The 27,072-nt window shown below is 45.1% G+C and overlaps 1 protein-coding gene across 7 annotated transcripts in view; it reads left to right on the top strand.

The window, feature by feature from the left end:
* DCST1 (DC-STAMP domain containing 1) overlaps positions 1-26,731 on the top strand; it is a 52,444-nt gene extending 25,713 nt beyond the window's left edge. For 5 of the 7 annotated variants that reach the window (XM_068263471.1, XM_068263469.1, XM_068263474.1 and 2 more), the window contains 10 exons: positions 4,358-4,501; positions 5,519-5,640; positions 5,741-5,901; positions 9,726-9,825; positions 13,677-13,772; positions 14,956-15,082; positions 17,660-17,776; positions 21,120-21,262; positions 22,427-22,540; positions 25,903-26,731. In XM_068263471.1, coding sequence (XP_068119572.1) covers positions 4,358-4,501; positions 5,519-5,640; positions 5,741-5,901; positions 9,726-9,825; positions 13,677-13,772; positions 14,956-15,082; positions 17,660-17,776; positions 21,120-21,262; positions 22,427-22,540; positions 25,903-26,145 — 1,367 coding nt within the window. In that variant the 3' untranslated portion in view covers positions 26,146-26,731. Of the gene's footprint in view, positions 1-4,357; positions 4,502-5,518; positions 5,641-5,740; positions 5,902-9,725; positions 9,826-13,676; positions 13,773-14,955; positions 15,083-17,659; positions 17,777-21,119; positions 21,263-22,426; positions 22,541-24,512; positions 24,623-25,902 lie in introns of those variants that run through there. The other 2 variants (XM_068263475.1, XM_068263473.1) reach the window with 2 other exon arrangements.
* Positions 26,732-27,072: the final 341 nt, after the last annotated feature.

Below are 27,072 nucleotides of genomic sequence, written 5' to 3'. Positions count from 1 at the left end.
ACTACAGTCAAAGGACACGCTCTGGAGAGATGGGGATGTTCTGGCCGAAGTACTGGACACTCATGCAAAATGCCTGCAGGCTCATGCGGCCATTTGAGGAGGTGACAAACCTGGTGAGTCGCAGTGAAGGCGCGATCAGCAACTTGATCCCATATGCTTTCTTCCTGGAGCGTGACGTGCGTAGAGTGGTAGATCAAGCTGTGGAAGAGCGTGAACTGAAACAGGAGGAAGAGTTGTGGGATCAATTCTCAGCAGAAGCAGGTGATTCCTCAACACATGCGGCAGCACAGAGGGTGGAGGAGGAGTAGGAAAAGTCGTGTAGGGAAGAGAAATCAGATGATGAGGAAGGTGTTTTTTTGGAGGAGGCGGCGGCGGAAGAACAACCGCAGCAGGTGTCGCAGGGGGCTTGTGCTACTCAACTTTCCCGTGGTATTGTTCGTGACTGGGGGAGGAGGAGAACTTAGTTGACATCACTGAGGAAGATCAAGAGGAAATGGATAGTAGGTCTGCATCCAACTTTGTGCAGATGGCGTCTTTCATGCTGTCCAGCCTGTTGAGGGACCCCTGTATAAAAATACTCAAGTGGAATGAGCTGTACTGGGTTGCCACGCTACTAGACCCTAGGCACAAAGTGGTGGAGATGTTTCCAAATCACCAGAAGGCAGAAAGGATGCGGCACTTGCAGAACAAGCTGGCAACTATGCTTTTCAGAGCATTTAAGGGTGATGTCACAGCACAACGGAATAAAGGTAGCACTGCCAGTAATCCTCCTCCCATGTCCACGCAGGCAAGGACAGGATGCTCTAGCGATCTCATGGTGATGTCGGACATGCGGACATCTTTAGTCCAACGTCTTGCCTTAGCACTCTTGGATCCACCCTCCACCAACGCCTGGACCGGCTGGTAGCCGACTACCTGGCCTTAAGTGTGGATGTAGACACTGTGAGCAGCGATGAACCCTTGGACTACTAGTTGCGCACACAGCATCTCTGCCTGCAGGCCACTTGACTGCCTTCTCCGCCACCACCAACAGGGTCCAGAACTCCAGGCCTGAATTTTTAAGGCCGCTGTTAGCAGCGGCCGCTATAATAATTTTTTCTGGTGTGTGTACATGCCTGCCTAATTTTTCTGGCTGCACTGCAGCTGCAAGAACAAAACAAAAGGCATGTACATGTGTCAATTCCCCTTCGTGATCGTTACCTTGCCGCGGTGAAGGGGCTTGCGTATCACAATGAAGCAATGACCGACGGCTATATGAGTGTCTCCGGGGGGGGGGGGGGGCACACCCAAGATAATAAGGGTGTTGCTTCATTGTGGACAGACCAAGTTCGATCAGCTGGACAGTCACTGTTGTTCTGTCATTGAGCTACCTCAGTCCGGCAACCATATGGGCTTGAAAGCCACCATCGCTTGCACTCTCGTCATGGTGCACACCAGTCCAGCATGGCCGTCACTACACAAACAGCTGTGTGCGGTGCTTTACACAGTGACTTTTGGCGTGTATCAGACTCATCCATGCAAAAACTCAGATGTTAGACCCCTTAAAACATCTTTTCCATCACTTTTGTGGCCAGCATAAATGTTTCTAATTTTTGAAGTTCGCTTCCCCATTGCGTTTCGTGGAAGTTCGTGCAAACCGAACTTTTTGCTGAGGTTCGCATTCAAGTTTCACTAACCGAAGTTCGAGCCATCTCTCCTAGTAATAGTAGAATCCACATTAGGCATGATTTTATATTGTATTACTACCAGATTTGTGTAATCCTTCATTTTCATGCTATTTTCATTTACATTTGTTTGTCTTGTTTTGACTTCTGCAATGAACATTATTTATCACAAACATATAAGCGTTGTATGTCATGTTTGAAACTCTAATAAAAATTATTTGAACATAAAGAAAAAAAACAAAACACACCAAAATGCATTCTACAACTCGTCCCAGATAAAATGATACCACATGTGCCTCATTTAGTAACAAACTGGTGGTGCACTCGCCACAATTACACTGGATGTGTATACTCGTACAGTTAGGCTGAAGTGGTTAAGCAATGCTACAATAAATAAAACCCACCCATTTTATTTGCCCTTTAGTCCCAGCTATTACAAATTATGTTCCTAGTAAAATGTATGGCAGCAATATATTATGCGGAAATGAAGGTGTATTTTTTTTTTTTTTTGCTTTTTTTTTTGTGCTGCATCAATTGTAAACCCTTACACGTACTAAAATAACAGAATATACCCTCATGACATGCAAATTAAAAAAAGAAAAGAAAAAAAAGTTCCTAAGACAACTATTTATGGATTTTTTTTTCAATTTGTTTGCTTGGTAACTGGGGTGAAGGGGTGGGAGGGGGTTTGAAAGTGACTTCATTTTATTAATAAAAATAATTGGTGATGTGCAATTCAACTTTCTCCCGGTTTTTATTCTTATAAATGGACATGGCCCATGAACGGGGTCATGTCCATTCATTACAAGCACTGCGATTGGTTCTGGGAAGTCTTGCTTCTCTTCCCCAATCACCGAAACTGAAAACCGCCGGGGCTCGCAGGACCGCAGCCCCACGCATGCGCACGCACCACTGCAGAAACACTAAATGAGAGTACTCGTCCAGTTTGACTTTAGCGCCACCTATATAGACAAGAATACTCTTCCAGAATAGGCTTGAGTGGTTAATTACCTTTATGTCAGCAAGAAAGATCTCCAATGATGCATATTTGCTAAATATGTAAATCAAACCTTTTCATCCCTAAAAGCCAGATACATCCAGAAAAGATGGCGTACAAAAGGCTGCCTACGGCCTATTCATTTTACAGAGCCATACTTAGCCAACATGGTCAGATACTGGGGTCTGGTGTAGCACTGGGAGTCTGTCTCGGGGGGTCTGGTCTGGGGAAAATTACTAGAAGCATAGCTAGATTTCAGGCAAGGCCACAAAGGCCATGGCCTTGAGCACCAGGAAAGAAGGGGGTGGGCAGTGGGCAGCAGGGTGGCAGTAGCAACATTCATCCTGCTACACCAGGGGTGTCAAACTCAATTACAAAATGGGCTGAAATTGTAAACTGGGACCTAGTCGTGGGCCGAAATTGTACACTAGGACCTAGTTGCAGGCCAACCTCAATGTCTAGTAGCCAACTTCCTCCCTTATAAGGTTCTCTGGTGTCTAGTGGTCCTCCCTCACCTATACGGTTCCCTGCATACATATGAAATTGCTGCCGGGAGACTTGGGCGCAGGATACAGCCGGTATATGGCTTACCCTGCTCCTGCACAAGTCCTGGCAGCGTTAATTACTATTCCCCCTCTAGGTCCACATGGATAGTGGGGAATAATGTAATTCTATGATGCCATTGCTGGAGGCAGAATTACAGTGTTTTAAAAGCAACTTCAGCTCAGTCTTCTGACGGCGCCAAAGTTTCTCACTGAGGGCGCTATAGCCATAATTCCTATTATGGTCTATAGTGGCGCCAGCTGCGCCTAATCTCCTGCACTATTACAGCACTCAAGTTCCCTGGTGTCTAGTGGCCCCCACCCTCCCCTATACAGTTCCCTAGTGTTTAGTGCTTTCCCCCTACCTCCCTCATATAGCTTCCCTGGTGTTCTAGGGCTTCACCTCCAATATAGCTTCCCTGGTGGTCTAGAGTGGGCCATACATAATACAAAAAGTGGGGGAAACCACTTAAGGGCCAAATTGAATGGCTCTGAAGGCCAAATTTGGCCCGTGGGACGGATTTTGACATTTATGTGATACACAGTGTTTTTTCACATAGTGGTCGGTGGCTACCAATAGCCGAATCTGGCACTCGGGGGATGAAGAGGCAACGACTGGAACTTACAGTGTTCTCTGAACTGTCACTCACCGAATGTGTCCCTTGCCAAGGATCTTACAATCTAATTCCTGCCATGTCACTCACTGTTCTCAGAGGAGCTTATAAAGTAATCCCAGCCATCACTTCACTAACTGTCCTGAGAGGAGGCTAAAATCTAATCCATGCAATTTTTTGGTGGGGGGGGGGGGGGGGGTTGTGGTGTTGAGTTTAGGATGCGGTCGGTCTGGGGTCAGTTTGTGTTTGTGTTTGTAGGCCTTGGGCCATAAAAAGTACAAATATGGCCTTGATGAGAGGCAATGAAATTAGAGATCGTCTCGGACTTTGGCCTGCGTGAATGTTCTCAGGTATGTAGTGACCAGAACTCTGCTTCTGGAAATTTTACATAGTTGGTGGGGTTGTTCTTGTTGCTGAATTTTTTTGAGTTCGGGTTGCAAACAGATGAGAGACTAGCAAACATATTTATGGGAGTAGAACTATACTTCAGTAGTAATGCCAGCAGTTTCTATCTTGGTTTCTCTCTCTTTCTTCTGACAGATGTCCTTGAACTGGGAATTGCCAAGTGTTATGACTGGTTTGACCAGAAGTATGACGAGTGCATGAAAACCATCCTCTTACCCATCCTGAACCACATTCTGTGCCTACCGATGAAGCTGAAGGTCTTCTGTAATCTTCTGCACTGTAAGCACTGCTCCTTAAATGTAACATGAACAAAACAGAGATTGTGACAGTTCCAACGGTTTCACCGTCTAACAGTCTCCGAGCGGTGATCGCCGCTGGGAGACTGAAGCAAACAGGAGATGTGCGCGCAGCCTGCGCTCTCCTGCTAGCCCCATAGAAGGCCGTTCACGCCAATCGGCGTGAAGCGGTACTGGGGCTGCCGCCACGTTCACGCCAATTAGTGTGGAGCGGTCGGCAAGAAGTTAATCTGCTGGGGACCGGGCAGCCTAAATCCTATGCCACACTTGTGGCTACCTAACTGAGGCGGCACAGGATTTATGCCACCTGCCATTTCTGCTCCCGACGTGATCGTGCGCACCCGAGAGGGGAGATTTACCTGTTATATGACACCTGAAATCTACCCTCAGTGAACAGGAGCCAGCGCAATTGGCTCCTGATCACTACGATCGCCAGCAGATCGTAGTGATCCCTGTTGGCAGTGGTGGTCTGAGTGGAAGAAGAGGATGGGGACTCACCTTCCTGACGTTCCCCTGCTGCTCCTCTCCGCTCTGGCAAGCATCCCCGCTCTGCCTTAAGTGTCGGGTCCCGGCTTGATGACATCATCAAGCGACCCAGAACTTAATGAGCAGTGCAAGTGAGGATGCTGGCCAGTGCGAAGGGGGCTAGAGCTGCTCATCACAAGACCCAGGAAGGTGAGTAAAGGCTGCAAGCAATACGAGGAACACCTGGCTACACTGAAGACACCTTGCCTAACTAACTATACTAGGGATCCGGCTGCCTGACCACCTAAACGCCCTCTCCTCCCCTCCACATGTAAAATGGCTTGGTGATTAAGGGGGGTTAGGCACCCGGTCCCCAAAGAGTTAACTTTTTCAATGTGGTAACCACCTTAGTGAAATGGCATTCGACAAAATGATTGGTAAAATCAGCTGTTTTGCGCTTTACCAAATGTGAAGACACTTAGTGAACTGAGCCCATGCTGCATCGCAAAGACGAACAATATCTTTTTTTTCTTAGGGGGTGAGGATTGGTGTAAAAGGAACATGCCAATGAAGGGGAACTTCGGACCAATGATTGACAAATTGAATGAATCCATCAGCAAGCTGCAAAGAGGCTTCTCCACCAAACTGCAATTCACGGTAAGTCAGGGTCTCTCGGCTGAAGAGTCCTCCTAATCTTCTGCCATTAGTAGGAATTCATCAGCAATGCCATACATCTTTCCCTCTCCTATCAATACAGAAGGAACACAAAGAGTTGATTCCTGCTGGGCAGAACATCACCGAAATGACCTTCACTGAGAAGCTCATGGAGAAGTTTGAGAGGAAGAAGAGGATGGTGACAAAGCTTGTGGCCCAGGTCCAATTCATCATGTCTTTTAGTTTCATCTTCGCCTTCGTGTCGTAAGTCTCATAGGGGCAAACACAACTTTCTTAGAGAAAACCTTCTCCCTGAAGCTAATGTTTAGGCACATTTTTATATGCATTTAGCTGAACATTATAGGAAAAAAAAGTTTTATTTAAAGGGGAACTTCAGCCTAAACAAATATACTATAATTAACCCATTCAGGTTCCATCGTTTTCACGTGAGAAATGTTCACCTCCCATTCATTAGCCTATAACTTTATCACTACTTATCACAATGCACTGATCTATATCTTGTTTTTTCCGCCACCAATTAGGCTTTCTTTGGGGGGTACATTTTGCTAAGAGCCACTTTACTGTAAATGCATTTTAACAGGAAGAATAAGAAAAAAATGGAAAAATTCATTATTTCTCAGTTTTCAGCCATTATAGTTTTAAAATAATACATGCCTCAATAATTAAAACTCACGTATTGTATTTGCCCATATGTCCCGGTTATTACACCGTTAAAATTATGTCCCTATCACAATGTATGGTGACAATATTTTATTTGGAAATAAAGGTGCATTTTTTCCATTTTGCATTTATCACTATTTACAAGTTTAAAATAAAAATATAGAAATATTTCATCTTTACATTGATATTTAAAAAGTTTAGACCCTTAGGTAAATATTTACATTTTTTTTTTATTGTAATGGTTTTTTTTTTTTATACTAAACATTTTATTTGGGTACTTTTGGGAGGGTGGGAGGTAAACAATAGATTTATAATGTAAATGTGTGTTAATTCTTTTTTTTTTTTTTTTTTTCAGGTGTAGTATTACTCTTTGGCCACAAGATGGCGGCCATGAGTTTGTTTACATGACGTCACTCTAAGCTAAGCATGCGCTTAGAGTGACGCATCGGGAAGGAGACGGCCAGAAAAAGCTCAGCTTCCGAGAGAAGCTGTCGCTTTTTCAGCGGAGGAGAGGAATCAGTGATCGGGCTCCATAGCCCGATACATTGATTCCTTGGCTACCGAATCCGCGGCCGGGAGTGCGCGTGTACGCGCACGATCGGCTGCGGGGACGCGCGGTAGCGCGCATGGTTCCTGGACGTAGAAACTACGTCCAGGAACCAAAATAGGTTAAGTTACATTAGCTATGTTAATTAAAATAGATAGGTAATATAATCTCTTACCGACCCTGTTTTGAAAGAACAGGCAAATGTTTGTGATTACATGGGGGCAGCCATCTTTTTGGTTGAAAGGAGGTGACATGGAGCATGAGACACCGTTCCAACTGTCCTGTGTCCTGATCACCCCTCCAAGCTGCGCGCGCTAGGCTTCAAATCTCAAATTCAAAATAAAAAAAAATAAAAACTGCGCCAAAAGAGCAGAATGAGAACATCAGAAATCCTATCTTGCAGCATCAGGGGAAAAATGCCTAGGCAGTTTTCTTCTGTGCAGCTAAAAATGAGGCGTGGGTAAAAAAAACAAAGTTCTGATGCTGTGAAACTGTTAAAGAAACACCAAGCCTTTTCAGTGCTGCTGAGTAGATTTTTAGTCTGGAGGTTCCCTTTAACTACAAATTGAGACAGCAAATATTAACATGGAACCAGAGCATGATTATACACCAAGCAACCAAAGCAGGTGCTTGTGGCCTAGTGGGTGTCAAGGAGCCCACCTGCCACCTTCTCTGACCTCTCTCCACTTCAGCTTACCAAAAGAACCACAAAGGGGCCCCAAATCTACTACGTTGCCTAGGGCCCCATTACATTTTAATCCATCTCTGCGTGGAACCATAGTTTGATGGTCATTAGGAGAGCGATGAACAGAGACGATAACATAGAAATACAACATGTCTAGCATAACCACACTACCAAAACCAAATTTCTTACATAGCAAAGTCCAATTCACCCCGATGTCAAAAATCACCACCTCTGAAACACAAGGAAGTGTCAGGTCACACTCCAAATTACCAGTATACTGAAACAGTGAGTGATCTGCAGACCAAATGAAACACATACTAACTTTTTCATGGTCTGTGAGCAACTTCATCAGGATATGAGAGGTTGATTAACCTCTCCCCTACCGCTGGTATGCATATCCATAACCCTAAAAACTTTACTTAAGCACCAGGGGAGTAGATATTCGCATCACAGGGTTTACAAAGCCACCATGAACAGTTGTGCCCCTGTTGCCGCCCATTAGTGCAATGATCGATGAATGGGAACATGTGTTCCCAAAGCCAATCAAGTGCCTGTTAGTGAATAATCATGGCATTAGAAAGATTTCTGTGAGGATTCATAAAATGGAAATAACTCGTGGTGGGGAAGTGGTTACGATAATTACAAAAAAAGGGAGAGGTATGGTTGGCTTACCTCTCCCGTAGGTCTCAAAATAGTCAAAATGACTCGATTAGGTTTTATTGCACATAATAGAAATTCAAGAACGCATTTTGCTGGTTTTCCTACTTCGTCAGGTCAAATAGCAACCACATCATACATGAATTATGTTTGCCGCTAGGCAAATTTGTTTAGTTTCCATTTGTCCTGACAAAATAAAAACCCAACATGTTGTCAAAAACCTACCTACTGTGTAATAAATTCTTTTAAAAGAATATCAAGTCACTTTGGCTTACATCTCCTGTAGATCTCAAAGTACTGTAGTTAACCACATCTCATTTTTAGGCTGTTTTTGATGATTTAATAGCTTTTGGGCTCCTCCGCCCACTATTATGGTCTCTACTGCTCTGTTGGGAGGTATATCACCTATCATCTAGTATTTCTTGTTTTGTTGGGATCTACCTAAAAACACAGAGATAGTGACCTTCTGAGGATCCTCACTGCCTCGAACAGGAGTGGGAAATTCTCTGTAAGCCTCATTGGTCGTTGCAGTACTCGAAACTTTCACCATTATTCTGGTGTTTTTAACATGCTGCACTATCGGCTCCTGGTTATCTTGTTTCCCTTGCACCTTTTCAGTGGATACCATTTGGTCCATCCCTCTCAAGTGATTAGAGACAGATAATAAGGAAAGCAGGACATTTGGGCGCCTGCAGCTAATGGACTATTTGGGCACCCCATAGGCCCTAACTCAAAATATTGGCTATTGGGCGCCAAAAGCAGACATTTGGGCACCTGATAAATGGCGGGTGCCGGGCCCGTCCAAACAAAATTTTTAATTTTGAGAATTATAGTTTAGAAAATTATCGTTTTGAAACTAAATTTGAGAATAAATTATCATTTTGAAATGTATTGTATTAGAAATATAATACAGTATAATATAAACATAATGTATGTACATTATTTGCAGCGGAGGGAGGGGGTTTTAAGATCAAGTGTCAGAAAGGGGGGTTTTAGTATTAGGCAACGTGGGGGGGGGGCTTAGGGTTAGGCACCACCAGGGGGGGTTTTAGTATTAGGCAACGTGGGGGGGCTTAGGCACCACCAGGGGGGGGTTTAAGGTTAGCCACAACCGAGGCACCACCAAGGGGCTTAGGCACCATGGGGGGAGGGGGTTAGGGATCTAGGGGAGGGCTCTTTGTGTGAGTAGGGTTAGGTGTAGTAAAATAACAGTATTATTTACCAATATTTTACAATCCTCACAACTGTAAATATTCCTTCATTTTCATATTTTGCAATTTCGGATTCACCCGTGGCCTTCTTTCCTAATGTAATTCTGGTTTGTATGCAAATTGCATGAAAGCTGTATGCAGCTTGGAACTGCACCGATAAGACACTTCTAGTCAGTTTTGATTGACCCAATTTCAACCCAATTGCATATACTGGTAAGTCGGGATTGCTGTCATCTCATTGGCCCTCTGTAGTGGTGACACATTCGCTTTATATGTATAATTTTTCCTTCTCCCGTTTCTGTTCCAGGGCTTTGAAATACTCACGTAGTTACACTTCTGACATCCTCTTTGACAACTGCTACGTGACCACCTATTTCCGGCAAATCGATAAACGCCGGAGAAAATACGTAAGTTACGTCTGGCTAAGGCCACCCCATTCATAATTATTTGAACTCGCAAGCGGAATTGTGATTTTGGATTTTTGTCACATCTAACCGCATTTTTCTTCTTTTTGGTGCATTTTGAAGTTTTTCTTACATACCATGGCTGGGAATTGAACCCAGGCTGGGCGGGGAATTTAACCCAGGTCTCAGTGTGTGTTAGGTAACTGACTTAACCGCTATACCACCAACAACACTACATGCTGAAGCCAGTCTTCAGCATGTACCATTATAATCAATCCAAGAGAAAAAGTAGCATGCTTAAGGATTTGTAGCATGTCAAAAAACAACTCACCGTGGCTGGGAATTGAACCCAGGCTGGGAATTGAACCCAGGTCTCAGTGTGTGGTAGGAAACTGACTTAACCGCTATACCACCAACAACACTACATACTGAAGCCAGCCTAGCATGTACCATTATGATCAATCCAAGAGAAAAAGTAGCAGGCTTAAGGATTTGTAGCATGTCAAAAGCCAACTCACCATCAGGGACGGATCTAGACCAAGTTGCCCCAAGTTGCGCCTGGGGCAAGGTCAGGTTTTGGCGCCTAAACTGCCATTTCCCATCCACATTTTGCTGCCTTTTTAAGAGTTCAACAAACTGCGCCTGGGGCAAGAGACCCGCTTGCCCCCCCTAGATCCGTCCCTGCTCACCATGGCTGGGAATTGAACCCAGGCTGGAAATTGAACCCAGGTCTCAGTGTGTGTTAGGTAACTGACTTAACCGCTATACCACCAACAACACTACATGCTGAAGCCAGCCTAGCATGTACCACTATGATCATAATGGTACATGCTAGGCTGGCTTCAGCATTTAGTGTTGTTGGTGGTATAGCGGTTAAGTCAGTTACCTAACACACACTGAGACCTGGGTTCAATTCCTAGACTGGTTTCAATTCCCAGCCACGGTGAGTTGGTTTTTGACATGTTACAAATCCTTAAGCACGCTACTTTTTCGCTTGGATTGATCATAATGGTACATTCTAGGCTGGCATCAGCATCTAGTGTTGTTGGTGGTATAGCGGTTAAGTCAGTTACCTAACACACACTGAGACCTGGGTTCAATTCCCAGCCCAGCCTGGGTTCAATTCCCAACCCAGCCTGAGTTCAATTCCCAGCCATGGAATGTAAGCTGGCTTTTGAAACACTACAATTCCCTGGAAGATGATACCGGAGGAGGAGGAGAAAGAGGAGAGAGAGATTTTTTTTCCGGAAAATTCCGTGGAAATAAAAAAATTTCCGCGGAATTCTGTTTTAGAGGTTTAGTAATTCCGTTCCGATCGCTGGAATCGGAATTGACCTAATTCCGGCCGGAATCTAACTTAGGGATGCTCGCTGGATTCTGCGGAATTCTTAATTCCGCGGAATCCAGCGAGCATCCCTCAGCGGTATGGACGAATATATCCGTCCATCACCGCCGGAGGTCGCCGCTCAGGCCCTGCTGGGCCGATTTTTACAAACTAAAAAGCAGCACACGCAGCCGGCACTTTGCCAGCCGCGTGTGCTGCCTGATCGCCGCCGCTCTGCGGCGATCCGCCGCGAGCAGCGGCGAAAGAGGGTCCCCCCAGCCGCCTGAGCCCTGCGCAGCCGGAACAAAAGTTCCGGCCAGCGCTAAGGGCTGGATCGGAGGCGGCTGACGTCAGGACGTCAGCTGACGTCCATGACGTCACTCCGCTCGTCGCTATGGCGGCGATGTAAGCAAAACAAGGAAGGCCGCTCATTGTGCCCTCTAGTGGGCTTTCATGCAGCCAACTTTCAGTTGGCTGCATGAAACAGTTTTTTTTTTATTAAAAAAAAAACCCTCCCGCAGCCTCCCTGGCGATCCTAAGTTAGATACATGGTCACGTAAATTAAAGGTGAACTTCACCCTAAAGAAACATACGGTCATTAAGTTACATATGTTAATTAAAATAGATAGGTAATATAATCTCTTACCCACCTGGTTTTAAAAGAACAGGCAAATGTTTGTCATTTCATGGGGGCAGCCATCTTTTTCATGGGGGCAGCCATATTTTTGTTGAAAGGGGGTGACAGAACGTGAGACAGTTCCAGCTGCCCTGTGTCCTGATCACCCCTCCCAGCTGCGCGCGCTAGGCTCCAAATCTCAAATTCAGAATAAAAAAAAACAAAATGTTGCACCAAAACAGCAGAAGAACAACATTAGAAATCCCATCATGCTTTGCACAGCATCAGGGGAAAAATGCCCGGGCAGTTTTCTTCTGTGCAGCTAAAAATGAGGCTTGGGTAAGAAAAACAAAGTTCTGATGCTGTGAAACAGTTAAAGAAATACCGAGCCTTTTCAGTGCTGCTGATTATATTTTTAGTCTGGAGGTTCACTTAAATTTCATCAGTATGCATGAAAAAATTGCAATCTAGAAAAAAAAATTGCATATACAATGCACAAAAATGCAAAAAAAAAAAAAAGAGGGGAAAAATCCAAACAAAACGAAAAAAAAAAAAACCTTCCCCCGTGCCCCCAAAAAACCCAGCAAAATGCAGACATTTCGAAAACTACAGGTACCTAGTGTATTGAACTATGGATTGTTGTTATGTGTAAACTTGTTGAAAGGCGATTTGTTGGGATAACATAACGGCAATCAAAACAAGCAAATCCCAATGATACCATGGGCATAAGATGTGCATATAGAACTTTGTAAATATTAAAGTGTACCACTACAAAATGTCATTTTATCGAGCTTAAAAATTATATATTTCTTTGAAAAGCATTTCTGAACAGTGGTTGCAAAGTCTGAACTACCTGAGCCCTGGCTCACATTAAAATCGCAATTGCTAACGCCAGCGTTTTGCGATTTTGTGCACGATTATTTTTAGCACCTCCCGGCGCTCACCTACGCGTTGCAATTTTTTGTGAAGCTCTTTTCTAAGCACTTTTGCATAGTGATTTGTTTTTTCACTTCCTGACGCATAGGGAAATCGCAATACGCTTAAATAAGCACTTTGTATAGTGATTTCTCCAGCGCTTTCAAGAATATATACATTGTATTTATTCTTTTCCGGGTCAAAGAGTTCCATTGAGGCAAATTGCCCCAAAAATGGTACAGGCAGCGCTTTGGTGAGCGGATTGGCATCGAACCGCTCATATGTGAAGTTGTGAACACTCTCATAGGGAATCATTGCACAAGCACTTTAAGGGCAATTTTGAAAATCGCCGGCGCATAAAAAAAGCCAAAAGCGCCCTTAGTGTGAACAAGCCCTAAAAGAGTGTCCAGGCTGGCTGGTATCTTATGATTTTGGCAGCTACACTTCCATTCAGGAAATGCTTTTAGAAAACACAGAAAACCATGTGAATCCCCCATTTGGAGATTGACTAGTCCAAAACCTGTAGGTTGTCAGATTTTAACTGCTTACTTTTTTTTTTTTTTTTACTGGAGTGGTCCTTTAACCACTCAATATTGACTTCAAGTAAATGGCGGACTTCCGCAGAACTCTGAATTCTGAATTGCGAATTTCGTACGCCCGAATTCTGATTCGTAATTCTGATTTCCGTGAAATGTGATTGCTCTTCCCTAATTAGCATGGAAGCCAGATGATATGAGACAGGGCAGCAGCGGTGGTCTCCACCCACAATATAACCTGTTGGTCATCCCCCCAGATTATTCAGCATTAGTAAGAGTACATAGGAGCCTAGGCATTCACTGAAAAAATGTGAATATTTAATGACGAGAATTTCCCATTGGAAGAGCCAGTCACATGACCCAGCGATCTATGTACACAGTATGGAGGAGCAGCCGCAGTGGGAAAACCTCTAAGCCATCAGTAATCAGGCTCTAACCTGTGCCTCCTCAAATGTCTCTGCAGAAGAGGAAACACGTCCTGCCGCTGAAGAAAGGAGAAAAATCCAAATTTGTTTTTCCGGAGAACCTGACAATTCAGGGGCCAGAGGTGAAGGCTGTGGTATGTACATCAAGGGCCAGGGATGGAGGTCGTGGTATGTACATTAGGGGCCAGGGATGGAGGCCGTGGTATGTACATCAAGGGCCAGGGATGGAGGCCGTGGTATGTACATCAGGGGCCAGGGATGGAGGCCGTGGTACGTACATCAGGGGCCAGGGATGGAGGCCATGGTATGTACATCAAGGGCCAGGGATGGAGGTCGTGGTATGTACATTAGGGGCCAGGGATGGAGGCCGTGGTACGTACATCAGGGGCCAGGGATGGAGCCCGTGGTATGTACATCAGGGGCCAGGGATGGAGGCTGTGGTATGTACATCAGGGGCCAGGGATGGAGGCCGTGGTATGTACATCAGGGGCCAGGGATGGAGACCGTGGTATGTACATCAGGGGCCAGGGATGGAGGCCATGGTATGTACATCAGGGCCAGGGATGGAGGCCGTGGTATGTACATCAGGGGCCAGGGATGGAGGCCGTGGTATGTACATCAGGGGCCAGGGATGGAGGCCGTGGTATGTACATCAGGGGCCAGGGATGGAGGCTGGTAGAACGCTTAGTGTTGGGCATATGTGTAGGAGGGTGAGTATTAGATGTATCGGTAGAAGGGTCTGCATTAGGGTTATAGGGAAGAGGATGGGTTGTCTTATTGGTAAGAGGAGCTGGAATCGGATGTCCCTTGGACACGGTTGAAGTCTGAGGGACTCCCGAAAGAATCGTTGAGAAGAATCGTGAAGAACGGAGAAACAGATCAACACCAAAGCAAACCACAAGGCAAGTTAATGTGCAGGGGCAGCACCATTTTAGCATATTTAAACCTAAATTGTCACTTCAGTTTTGCTTCAAGAACCCATGCTGCACACACAGCAGCCATGGGCATGGCAGAGGTGCCACTTCTGTAGTGGTGACACATTCGCTTTATGTGCATTACTCGTTCTTCCTCTTTCTTTCCAGGGCTTTGAAATACTCCCGTAGTTACACCTCTGACATCCTCTTTAACAACTGCTATGTGATCACCCATTTCCAGCAAATGGGCATTGCAGAGGTGGCATGGGGCAGCCATAAACACGGGGCAGCCACGGACACGGGGGCGAGCCACGGACACTGGGGCGAGCCACGGACACGGGGATACGGGGTGAGCCACGGACACGAGGCAGTCATCAGCGTGTTTCTTTCTTGTCTTGTACAGAAGTCGCAGCTATGGGATTGCATCATACCCGTCATCTTCCTGTTGTTCTTCATAATCTTCAACAAAATCTTGTGCAATCTACTTGACATAATTCGAAGTCGCTTCAAGGTCTCCTACACCTTTGCCAGTGAGTATTGCTTGCTGCCTGCAGGGGGCGACACAACAAGGAGCTTCATGGTTGGAACATCGATTTTAGACTCACAAACCTATGAGCGTACTGTAATCCCGGGAGGCGGCGCCCCCCCCCCCCCCCCCCCCCCCATGTCACTCAGAATGTAGGAATGTCAGCTCTGCAAGTAAGGCAGTTTCTAGAGTTCACAATGAGCAAGATGGCCGCCCCCTTGAAACACATTTGCTTAAAGCATTACTATAGTAAAAAAGTAAACAGTTAAAATCTGACAGAACCGACAGGTTTGGACTAGTCCATCTGCTCATGGGGGGGGGGGGGGGGGGGACTCAGGCTCTTCTTTGTTTTCAAAAGCATTTCCAGAGCAGCAGTTTAACTGTAAAATAGTAAAAAATACCAGCCAGCCTTCCTACTCACTTGCACACTATTTTGGCAGGTGGACTGAGCAACTGCCATACCTGAATTGCTTTTGAAAACAAAGAAAATCGGAGAATCCCCCATGAGGAAAGGGACTAGTCCAAAACCTGTTGGTTATGTCAGATTTTAACTGATCACCTTTAACCACTTGAGTCGAGGACCACAGTGTTAAACCCCCCTAAAGACCAGGCCTTTTTTTGTAAAATAGGCCACTGCAGCTTTAAGGCAAAGCTGCAGGGCCGCACAACACAGCACACAAGTGATTCCCCCCACCCCCACCTTTTTCTCCCCACCAACAGAGCTCTCTGTTGGTGGGGTCTGATTGCACCACGGTGTTTGTTTTTATAAATGTTTATTTGTTGATTTTTTATTTTTATTTTTTTATTAAAAAATGTGTCTTTATTTGTGCTGCAGTGGCCACTCCCTCCCTCCCTCCGCCAGCCTATCACTGTGATCGGCTGTCATAGGCTTCAGCCTGTGACAGCCTATCACTTCTGGGCCAATGGAGGGGACAGCCGTGTCACACGGCTGTCCCCAGTACAGCGCTGCACCGGATCGCAGCTCTGTACAAGCTTTATAGACGGCGGTTTCGCTGTGTAACAGTCCCCAGCGGCGATCGCCGCTCGGAGACTGAAGGCGGAGCTCTGCTCTGCCCACCAAGCAGGAGATGCGCGCGCAACCTGCACACAATCTCCTGCAAAACAGAGCCCCAGGACTTTACACCGATCGGCATTAGGTGGTTCTGGGGCTGTCGCCGCGGCCACGCCCATCGACTTTACGCGGTCGGCAAGTAGTTAAAGAGAACCTAAACCAACATTGATCTAAGTCTCGTTAGAGCGATTGCTGGCTTCTGTGGAGAAGCCGCTATTGTTCTGTTACACATCCCCTCTTCACTTTCTGTAAGTACGCTTACAGGAAGCCAAAATTTGACTGTGGCCATCTTGTGGCCAAATAGTAAAACTACATCTACATACATTTTTTTTTAAATGAATAGATATTTTTACATTTAAAATGAACTGTTTACCTCCCACACACCCAAAAAAACTTAAATCAATTTTTTAATAAAAATAAAAAAAAAAGTTACCTAAGGGTCTGAAATTTTTTTTAATATGCATGTCAAGAGGTTATATTACTAACATATTTAAATTATAAGCTTGTAAATAGTGATGGACGCAAGACTGAAAAAATACACCTTTATTTCCAAATAAAATATTGGCACCATACATTGTGATAGGAACATAATTTAAATGGTATAATAACCGGGACAAATGGGCAAATAAAATATGTGAGTTTTAATTATGGTAGTATGTATTATTTTAAAGCTATAATGGCCAAAAACTGACAAATAATGAATTTTTTTTCTTAATATTCCCGTTAAAATGCATTTAGAATAAAATAGTTCTTGGCAAAATGTACCACCCAAAGAAAGCCTGGATTGGTGGCGAAAAAAACAAGATATAGATCAATTCATTGTGATAAGTAGTGATACAGTTATTGGTAAATGAATAGGAGGTGAAATTTGCTCGGATGCATAAGGTGAAAAAACACTAAAGGCTGAAGTGGTTAAGGGCCAACAAATGTTAAATGCCATAAACAGATTGTGTAGGTAAACTCTGCTACTATATGGAGGTGGAAAAATTGGCCAATCAAAATTAAGCCTGGTACATGCATCCAAAGTGTACTGGAGCCGAATCCCAGGTACAAAATTAGATACTTGCCTAAAGAGAGGGAAGCCTCAGGATCCTATTGAGGCTTCCGTCAGTGCTCTGATGTCCCCTATCGCTGAGCGCGGCCCCCGGAAGAATAGTGACAAGGCAGCTCATAGCAATTATACTGGTACTTATAACAGCAGTGTGCCGCATGTTGTGCCATTAGCATGACCCATGGTATATAGGCAACACGAGTATCACTTAGGTAAGGCACGTGAAGTAATGCAGGAAACCACAGCAACTCTCGTGAAACCCATGTAGCGGGAGTCGCGCTAGATTCGAAACGCACAGTACCCTACTGTTGTTAGTACCAGTAATATTATCATGAGCGATGGGTTGTGGGTTAAGACAGAGAAGGAGAAATATGAATAATTAGAATTATGAATCGTACTTCATAAGAGAAGTTTTGTGAATCAACCCTGATAAAGTTAGCAGTAATCTTCCCCAACAGGTAATCACAGAGTGGAGATAATTGTCGGTGGTGATTCGGTGATTGCCGATATAATCAGGAAGAGCGTTAGCATTTTGAATTCCACGGCTGATGTTTTTGAGGTCACCAACAACGAGCGTAAGTACAAAACATTAACATGCCCCAGGGGTCTAGTCCTGGGAAAAGAGGGGAGGTGAGTGGACGCCATCCCCCCGAAAAAAAAGAGATATATACAGTAGGATGCGAAAGTTTGGGCAACCTTGTTAATCATCATGATTTTCCAATAATTTGTTCTAAAGGTTTTGGAATCAATAAAATGACAACAGTGCCCAGGTGGTCAATATCTGGCAGTGGCACAGGCAGACTAGAGGCCAATTATCAGGCAATAATCTGGCACTGGCAGGCAGACTAGAGGTCAATATCAGCAATATCTGGCACTGGCAGGCAGAGTGGCAGACTAGAGGTCAATATTGCATATATATATATATATATATATATATATATATATATATATATATATATATATATATATATATATATATATATATATATATATAAATAAAACACCTCATCCAAGCCTCTGGGAGGAAGCCAGAAAATTTAGTAAATGTAGGAATGGCATAACCACTCACACAGGGTAGATAGGCATGACCAATACGCACAATCCTATTCAGGGAGCCGCCGGCTATCTCAGCCACGCCGCCGCCATCTTATGCACAGAGGCCTCCAGGCTATTGGGACGGCCGATCTGCCGCCTTTTGCAGCAACACTTATAACTACTTTCCGCAGCCCATACACTCAGATAAGTGCTTATGCTTGATATATGTGAATGCATCATCTAGCGATCAGCGGACACGCAAGCTGGGGAGTACTATATGCTATTTCTTGCTACTAATACCATGCAGTATACTGGGTTATTTGCACAACGCCATCCCTACTGTCAGAGCGCTAAGTGACTGATACCACATGGTGATACTTGGATTACAGCACACTCTTCTCCTCACATTGGAGGGACTTTTTGTCACGCCCCATAGACTGTTCTATGGAGGCAACACGGCCCACACTGCTAGCGTTGTGACACCAATGGCAGTATTTTAAGCAAGAAGATATAAAAGCATGCCCTGAACCTAGGATGGACTGTGGACGCAATTTATTGCTGGCTGGTCTCCAGAAGGTTTCACAATTACCCAGGCTTATCGCTAAGGGGGTGCGGCTGACTGAATGGCGCTGCTTGGTGGGACGAAAAGTGTAGACACGCTGCCCCTGCCTGCCATTACACTGCCGCCCGCATTGTAGAGAGGAGGGGAGAAGGGAGGAAATAGCGCAGAGCGGTCATGTACCTGAGCAGTGTCACATGACCGCTGCTCTGCATTCCAGGACCGACCAGAAAGGAACTGGGAGAAAAGTACGAGTCCTGCTAGGGTGGACGGCATCCAGGCTCAAGAAAAAGTAAGTGGACGTCGTCCACCCGCATTCACGCAGAACTCGACCCCCAGCATGCCCTCTTCTGCAGCTTTTCCCAAAGCTTAAGACTTCTACTGCTGGTGGTACCTTGGTCTGCATTTTACTTACCTAGAGAGCATGCGATACGCTAGGTACACACTACACAATTTTATGGCAGATTTACATGTCAGATCGATTTTTTCCAACTTGTCCGATCTCAATTTAATGCGATTTTCTGATCAATTTTCCATTCACTTCTATTGAAATCGATTGGCAAATCTATCGAAATTTAGATCGGACATGTTGGAAAAAAAAATCGATCTGGCAGGTAAATTGAGAATATTGAATTGTGTGTACCTAGCATTAGATGTGGATGCAAAGAAGTTATGAGAGGAGATCTTAGATGTGGGACCAAAGAAGTCCTGAAAGGAGATCTTAGATGTGGGTCCAAAGACGTTCTGAGAGATCTTAGATAGGGGTCCAAAGACGTTCTGAGAGAAGATGTTAGATGTGGGCCCAAACAAGTTCTGAGGGAAGATCTTATATGTGGGACCAAAGAAGTCCTAAAAGGAGATCTTAGATGTGGGTCCAAAGAAGAGGACATTTTAGATGTGGACTGTGCAGTTTATTGGGTTCATGTCCTTGTTACACCAGTGCATTTGGCAAGGGGTGATGAACTGTACAAATACAGTATATGACCCAGGCAGGAGCAATCAGCCAGCTGGTAGAAAGCTGAAGTGACGTGAAATACAAAGACATCAGTTTGGGTGGAAAAGGCCAGTGGTGGAGACAAATGGCAGCAAACCAGAAGGGTCAGCAGCAAATAACAGGTCAGGACTGTAGGAAGACAAGTACTGTCAGGACTGTAGGAAGACGAGGCGGGTAAACTAGCCAAGGTTCTTGGTAATGGAGAACCAAGACGTTGTTCACAAAATGGGCATTGCAAAAAGGGACGCTCAATGAGATGAAAATAATTCCAAGTTGATGTAGGGTTATGCACATTTTGTATGCAAAATTATGCAGCAGGAAAATGGACCAATCGAATGCCACCTTCCCGCGATTTGATTGGTACATTTTCAAGCTGCATAATCCTGCATCAACTGGAAATCGTTTGCGTCTCACTGACCATCCCTAATTGGGATCTCCATAGCTGAAGGCAATAACCTATTCACTCCGGGACCGGTCAAATGGGCTAAGCTTTCTTGAATAGTTTGCGCTAATTAAAGAGACACCTAGGAGGAATTGAAAGTGCAGTTCCAATATCAGTCAGCAAATGGTGTACATAGGTGTGACAAGTCCTTTGTGGAGGAGGTACGGATGAAGCAGACCAAGGAGTCTATAAAGAATGATGGTGACTTGACCGGGAAGGAACCTGGAAGGTAGATCGGTGGAATCATATAATAAATTTGTAAGACCACAATTATCTATCATCTTATCAATTTCGTCTTACAAATCTTTCACCTGGTCAAGTTGGAGAAGGTGTGGTCCATAGCTGGGCGTCTCATGCGTAGCAGAACTTGTGGCTTCCCATGGGACATAGTTCTGCTACGCATGAGACGCCCAGCTATGGACCAGGGCAGAATCCATAAAGATGTAGTGGTCATCTTATAGAGTATACTTCTGGGATCCTCTTGGGCTCTCATGCAGTATTTAACCTTGTACGCTCTCCTTGGGCCCCATACTTAGAGCAGGGTCATTCAACAGGCAACCTAGGCAAGTGCTTGGGGCCTAGTGGGTGGCAAGGGGCCCACCAGCCACCTTCTCTGATCTCTCTCCACTTCAGCTTACCAAAGACACCACAAGGGGGCCCAAAATCTACTACCTTACCTAGGGCCCTACTACATCTTAATCCATCTCTGCCCATACTGGAGCGTTTCCTGCACCTCCTGATGGTGGCTTTTCTATGGGCAGATTGGGCAATGAGAAGGCGATAGGAGAAGGTGTGGAAGGAATTGTCTCTGTATCACTGACCTTGTTTTTATGACTTACCTGCATGTTGTGCACCACGGTGATTACTATGATCCTCTCTTCCTTGCAGTGTGCCTTCCTGATCCCATCCACATGTCAGCAACGGACTACTTCTGGAGCTGCACACCAGTAGTGGGATATGTATGCCTGTCCATCCTTCACGTCTATGTCTATCGCCTGCGGCGCGTGGTGGCAGCCTTTTATTTTCCAAAGGTAAATCAGTTACACTAGCTATAGAGGACAATTTGGACCCAGGGCCACCATTCACAAATTTCTGGACTCCATACTGAGCAAATCCCCCCTCCTTCCAGCTTTCCATTGTGGTCCACCCATTTAGCTTTCCCTTGTAATCCACCCCCATCCAGCTTTCCCTTGTAGTCCACCCCATCAAGCTTTCCCTTGTAATCCACCCCCATCCAGCTTTCTCTGGTGCTCTACCCCCCAATCCAGCTTTCCCTGGTAGTCCACCCCCCATCCAGCTTTCCCTGGTGGTCCATCTCCCCCCAAAACTACCTTTTCCTGGTGTTTTCATTGTCCCGAACTCATCACCTTTCACCTTTCCAGCATTCCTTGGTAGTTTACCCCATCCATCTTTCCCTGGTGTTCTCATGGTCCCCCCCATCCACCTTTCCCTGGTGTTCTCATGGGCCCCACCCCATCCACCTTCCCCTGGTGTTCTCATGGGCCCCACCCCATCCACCTTTCCCTGGTGTTCTCACGGTCCCCACCCCATCCACCTTTCCCTGGTGTTCTCATGGTCCCCACCCCATCCAGCTTTCCCTGGCAGATTAGTGCCTCACCTCCAACCTTTCTCTGGTGTTTTCCCCTATTCCAACTTTACTTGGGGGTCTAGTGCCCCCCCCCCCCCCCCCCCTTCAGCTTTGCCTGGTGGTCTCTACTCCCATACAGTATATGCAGAGCTACACGCAGTGGTGGAGTCCAAAATAGAGATTCACCTCCAGCTGCAGGAGGACCCTGCATGTTCTCTGCCCCTCTGAGTAAGTTCCTGTACTTCACACCATGATGTGCAGGGAACTTGGAAAGTAGAGAGCATACAGTTCTTCAGAAGACAGACAGGATCTTCAGAGGCTAGAGGAGGAGACCTCACTGCTGCTCCTAGCTCGGCATACTAAGAGAGCACAGGAGACAGCGCTGAAGGATATGGAGGGAGGAAAGCAGTCGGGCCTCCTCCCCACATCCCTTGCACCGCCAGCCTGGCTTGGCCTCAGACTCTCCTCTGGCCCCATACAGACGTATTGGTTGTACTACCCTGATGACGACCCTGTCTGAGCCACTCCCATATCCCTTTTTCAAAATCCGCTCAACCCAATCCAAATTCTGTTCCACTGTTTATGTACAAATTATTTTTCCTCATAGAGAGAGAAGCGCAGAGTCCTATTCCTGTACAACGAGTTGCTAAGGAGTCGGGAAGAATATATCATCATCAAGAGGAATCAGATCATGAGGAAAGCCAGGCTCAACCGCACTGTGGTGAGATAAGCCTCAGTGGCTGCTTTATATATTGTCCGTCCGTCAGTGCCCAGGTCATATGCCCCTTCCTATGTGGCAATGAGTACCTTGCTTTCCCCCCATTTGCCAATTTTTGGCATAAATTTTAAGGCCAGTGCAAGAAGGGGGCTCCTTATCTTATCCGGCTTACGTATGTCTGGGCCAGACAGTAAGACACTGATGTTTGTTCCCAACGCCTAACCCCCCCTTCCTGATACCTAACCCTAACCTCCCCTTCCTGATGCCCATCCCTAAAACCCCATTCCTGACGCCTTACCCTAAACCCTTCCCCCCCTTCTTGATTCCTAACCCTAAACCCCCTTCCTGAATCCTAACCCTAAAACTCCCCTTCCTGATGCCTAACTCTAACCCCCCCTTCCTGAAGCCTAACCCAAAAAACCCTTCCTGATGACTAACCCAAAAAACCCTTCCTAACCCTATAATGTTCCAAACGATACATTTCAAAACAATACGTTTCAAAAATGAATAATTTGTAAATACAAAACATTAAAATGTCAAAAACTACAACATTCTTATTTGCAAAACAATAACTATAGTGCGCCTAATAGCCAATATTTGCATTAACGCAAATGGGGTGCCCAAATCCTCCATAAGCCACTGGGCATCCAAATTTCCGATTGCCATATAAGATGCATTCTAACAGGTTACTCAAGAATAGGTCGAGTTGAAAATACTTTCTGAGTTGATGAACGATTATGCAAATGATGTATGCAGCTTGAAAATGGACCAATCAAATACCGTCAAGGTGGATGTAGATTGGTCCATTTTCAAGCTGCATAATCTTGCATCAGCATGGAACTATTTGCATCTCATTGAGCATTCCTACTCAGCAAGTCTACACCTATTGCCCAGGAGATTACATTGATTGAACTGTGGGACGTGCTGAAGAAGGTGTATGGCCCAGTTGAGCAATATTATTTAATTCCACCCTTTGCACCCAAACACTCAATGATTTTAACAAACAGAAAGGTAGCTGCTATTGTTCATTCTGCATTCAGAAAAAGACTCGTGATTTTGCTACTAAGGTGATCAACCACCACAAAGGTTTTTAACCATTACCAAGACTTTTTCCTGGTTGGCCAATATGGGAGAAGTGACTTGCTAGTTGATCGGTTCAGTAGCAATTAGTGGTGGTCAATGAGATGCAAATAATTCTGAGTTGGTGCAGCATTATGCAAATCTTGTATGCAAATGTATGCAGCTTGAAAATGAACCAATCAAATCCTGCTGAGGTAAAATTCGATTGGTCCATTTTCAAGCTGCATAATTTTGCATGCAACATTTGCATAATGCTTAATCAACTCAAAATGATTTGCATCTCATTGGCCATCCCTAGTAGCAATCACATGCAGTCTTTTTGAACCTCATGTAAACAGAAATCAGAAAACCTCTGAAATTTTAGGCCAATCAAAAAACATAAAAGTACTCGGTAGTATCTGATTTTTTGACTGGCCTAAAATTACCGCAGCAATCAGATTTCCATTTTAAAAATACAGCGTTCTCTGATTGGTTGACGGCTTCTGAGTACCGAAGTATTTAGCCAAATAACGGTTTATAAGGCTATTGTAATGTAAATTATTGTTTTTAACGGAATTCATAATATTTTGGGGATGTCCGCAAAATATTCCAAACTCCATAAAAACCCAATACGTTTTTGGAATTTGGAAAATCACATTACAGTCAGTATACTGCAGTAACGGAAATGTGCATTTCGGAATTTCCGAAGAATTTGAAAATTGGTATTTCTGACCATTCCTAAGGGCAGGAAATAGATGCCTTTCTGACCAGATCTTAGAGAGGGATCGATCTGATGTAAAAAATCTGGTGGCAATCGAGTAATGTGTGGCACCTTTAGTGTGCAAAGTTAGGGATCGCAAGTATATCCACTCTTCAAACTGATCATGTTCTCCCTCTTGATTTAAAATATTTTTAGGAGGAGATTAATTAATAAGGATTATTCAGATATCATCAAGGGGATCCACCACACCAGCATCTAATGTAAATCACAAGATAGCCAATCCTGATGCAATAAGTAGCTTCCCTGTAGAGGTATGTGATCCTTTTCACACAAACCAGCACCACCACCCTCCACCTTCCTGTTAATATCTGATTAAGTGGTTTCCCTAAGTAACCACCATTTGGCACAAATGACCCAGAGGCGTAGCTATGGGTGGGCAAGGGGAAACACATGTCCCCAGGCGCAGCACTATAGGGGGGCACAGAGCATGGCCACCACACCCCCAAGTGAGTGAGAGGCAGCTTGCTGGTTGCCTGAAGTGCCCCTGCTTCTCTCCCTCCCTCTGCAGAGGAGTGCAGAAGCATTAACAGCTGCAGAACAAGGTGGGTACATCTAGCTAACTATAGGGGGTGCATCTGGCATCTAAACAGCATTTGTACATTTGGCTCTACCCATGACAACACCCACATTCTGATGCATGGCCATGTCCAATTTGTCCAGAGGGGGCACAAAAACTGTCTTTGTCCCCGGGCGCTGAAAAGCCTAGCTACGCCTCTGCAACGGCCAACTGATTGCGATTTGTTTCTCACCAATCGAAGTTCACATAGAATTCTGCAGCTTGATACACAGATCACAGATGCTCCAAGTCAGTTAAGGATATATTGCATAAGTTAGCAATGCACGGTGTTCAGTCTGGGTTACAAAAAGCGGATTTCAGGAAACACAAATACGCAGAACGTTCATCAGGTCTAAGTCAAGCGAATACCATTCCCTACCTATAAAGTACAGCTTCCTCTTATATACATAAAGGTCTCCAGCTCAACAGGTGTTAAGTAGGCACATTCCATTATAGGTGGGCTGTGGGTGTGTGAGAGCTGTCCATCACATTAGGAGCTTTCTATTAGCTTCTAAGATGGAGTGATTGACAGCACACGCACAGCGCAGCTGCGGATGCTCCAAACCAAACTGGGAGCTTCCTCTGACCTGTACTCCGATTTCCCGGTATTATGGTTTGGAAACCCTGAGATTGTTTATAGTTTTTAGCATCTGGTACATCTGCTAAATTACAAATTAATGGCCATCCACAAAGCATGATGTATCACTAAAAACATCAGAATTATGTTTCTCTAGAATATGTTTTAAGGTAGAACTCTAAATAAAGTCTTCTGCTGAAACAATGGTTCTTAAAGTAAACTAAGGGTTCTATCAGATTCTTACCCTTTCCCCACCATGGGTGAATATATAGGATTTGGGGTCTCACCTTTCTGTTAGGTTTCGGGGACAAGATGGACGGAGGCAAAATAAGTACTTGACTAACTCAACACACTAGCCTCGTAATTTATTGTGTTTGTCCTCTTTCTTTCAGACACAGAGCATGGTAGGCCCTGGGCGCAATTTCTGCTCATGGATTAAGCAATTTATGCCGCGACGCTGCAAGGTCTGCAATGACCGGGAGAATGAAAAATCTATCAAGTGCACAACGCCAGACTGCGACGCGGTGTACTGTAAGCAGTGCTGGAGGGATATGAAGAGGTTCTGCTTTGCCTGCTTCCCCTATGAGGGCATCATTCCAGACCACTCCAACATCAGCATCTTAAATGACTTGTGAGTGGAGGACTTCATGAGCTCAATCAACGTCCAGCGTAAAATGTAGATACTTCCCTCTGTAGTAGGAAACCTCTGGATGATCAAGACTCTTCCCCAAATCCATTTTGAGATCATCATTCCTGCACAGGGGCCTCTTATTCTTATGGCCGCACTCCAGGCCAAGTACAAGTGCATGCATACTGAGCATACTCTAGTAAGTTCTGGGCATGCCCAGTAGGATGAAGACACTCGTGCACAGCCCAGTTGGGATGTGCTTGTACAGGGCCAGAGCACAGCCACAAGAAATCTATTCCACAGGCTCTTGTCAAATAGTTTTTGAATGACCCTGTGTTGGATCAGTGGCCTGTAGGATGATCTTCTGGACAATTAGGAGTCCTACTAGTACTACTTAGGCTAGCTTCTTTTCCCTCTTTTAGTACACTTCCATGTAAGCCAATTGGGGTAGAGGAAAGGGGAATGAGATCCAGCTCGTCATCAGTTTCTTCTTCTCCTTGCTATATTCCTTCCTCCTTGACTTCTTCTATGATACAGTATACTATTGCTAGCTCCTATGTTAATAAAATTGTGGCCTAACTTTTGTGATTCCAGTTGTCTAGTTTTAGGACTTCTCTCATTCAACCTTAAGTGGACAAGCTAATGGAGTGAGAATGGTCCAGCAGTTTTGTCCTGTTTATGGATCTATAGGCAGGCCACAACGGTCCGGGACTAGGGCAGCAGGAGGGCTGTGGCGATGTTACAGCAGACAGGAGATCAGCAGCTCCTGAAGTCACAGAGTCCCCTCTGCTCTCCACCCCTCCTCTCCACTTTGACACTGAGGGGAGGAACAGGGAGCACAACAGATTGGGAAATTCAAGGAGGAGCAGGAGGAGAAGGAAGGAGAAAAACGCATCATCCAGGGACAGGTAATTATGGATCAGCTGCTCCTCTG

This window comes from Hyperolius riggenbachi, chromosome 12 (genome assembly GCF_040937935.1).
Source record: "Hyperolius riggenbachi isolate aHypRig1 chromosome 12, aHypRig1.pri, whole genome shotgun sequence".
In the NCBI taxonomy this organism is placed as follows: Eukaryota; Metazoa; Chordata; class Amphibia; order Anura; family Hyperoliidae; genus Hyperolius; species Hyperolius riggenbachi.
Note: the sequence above shows the minus strand (reverse complement) of the source record. Positions and strands in the feature narration are given on the sequence as shown.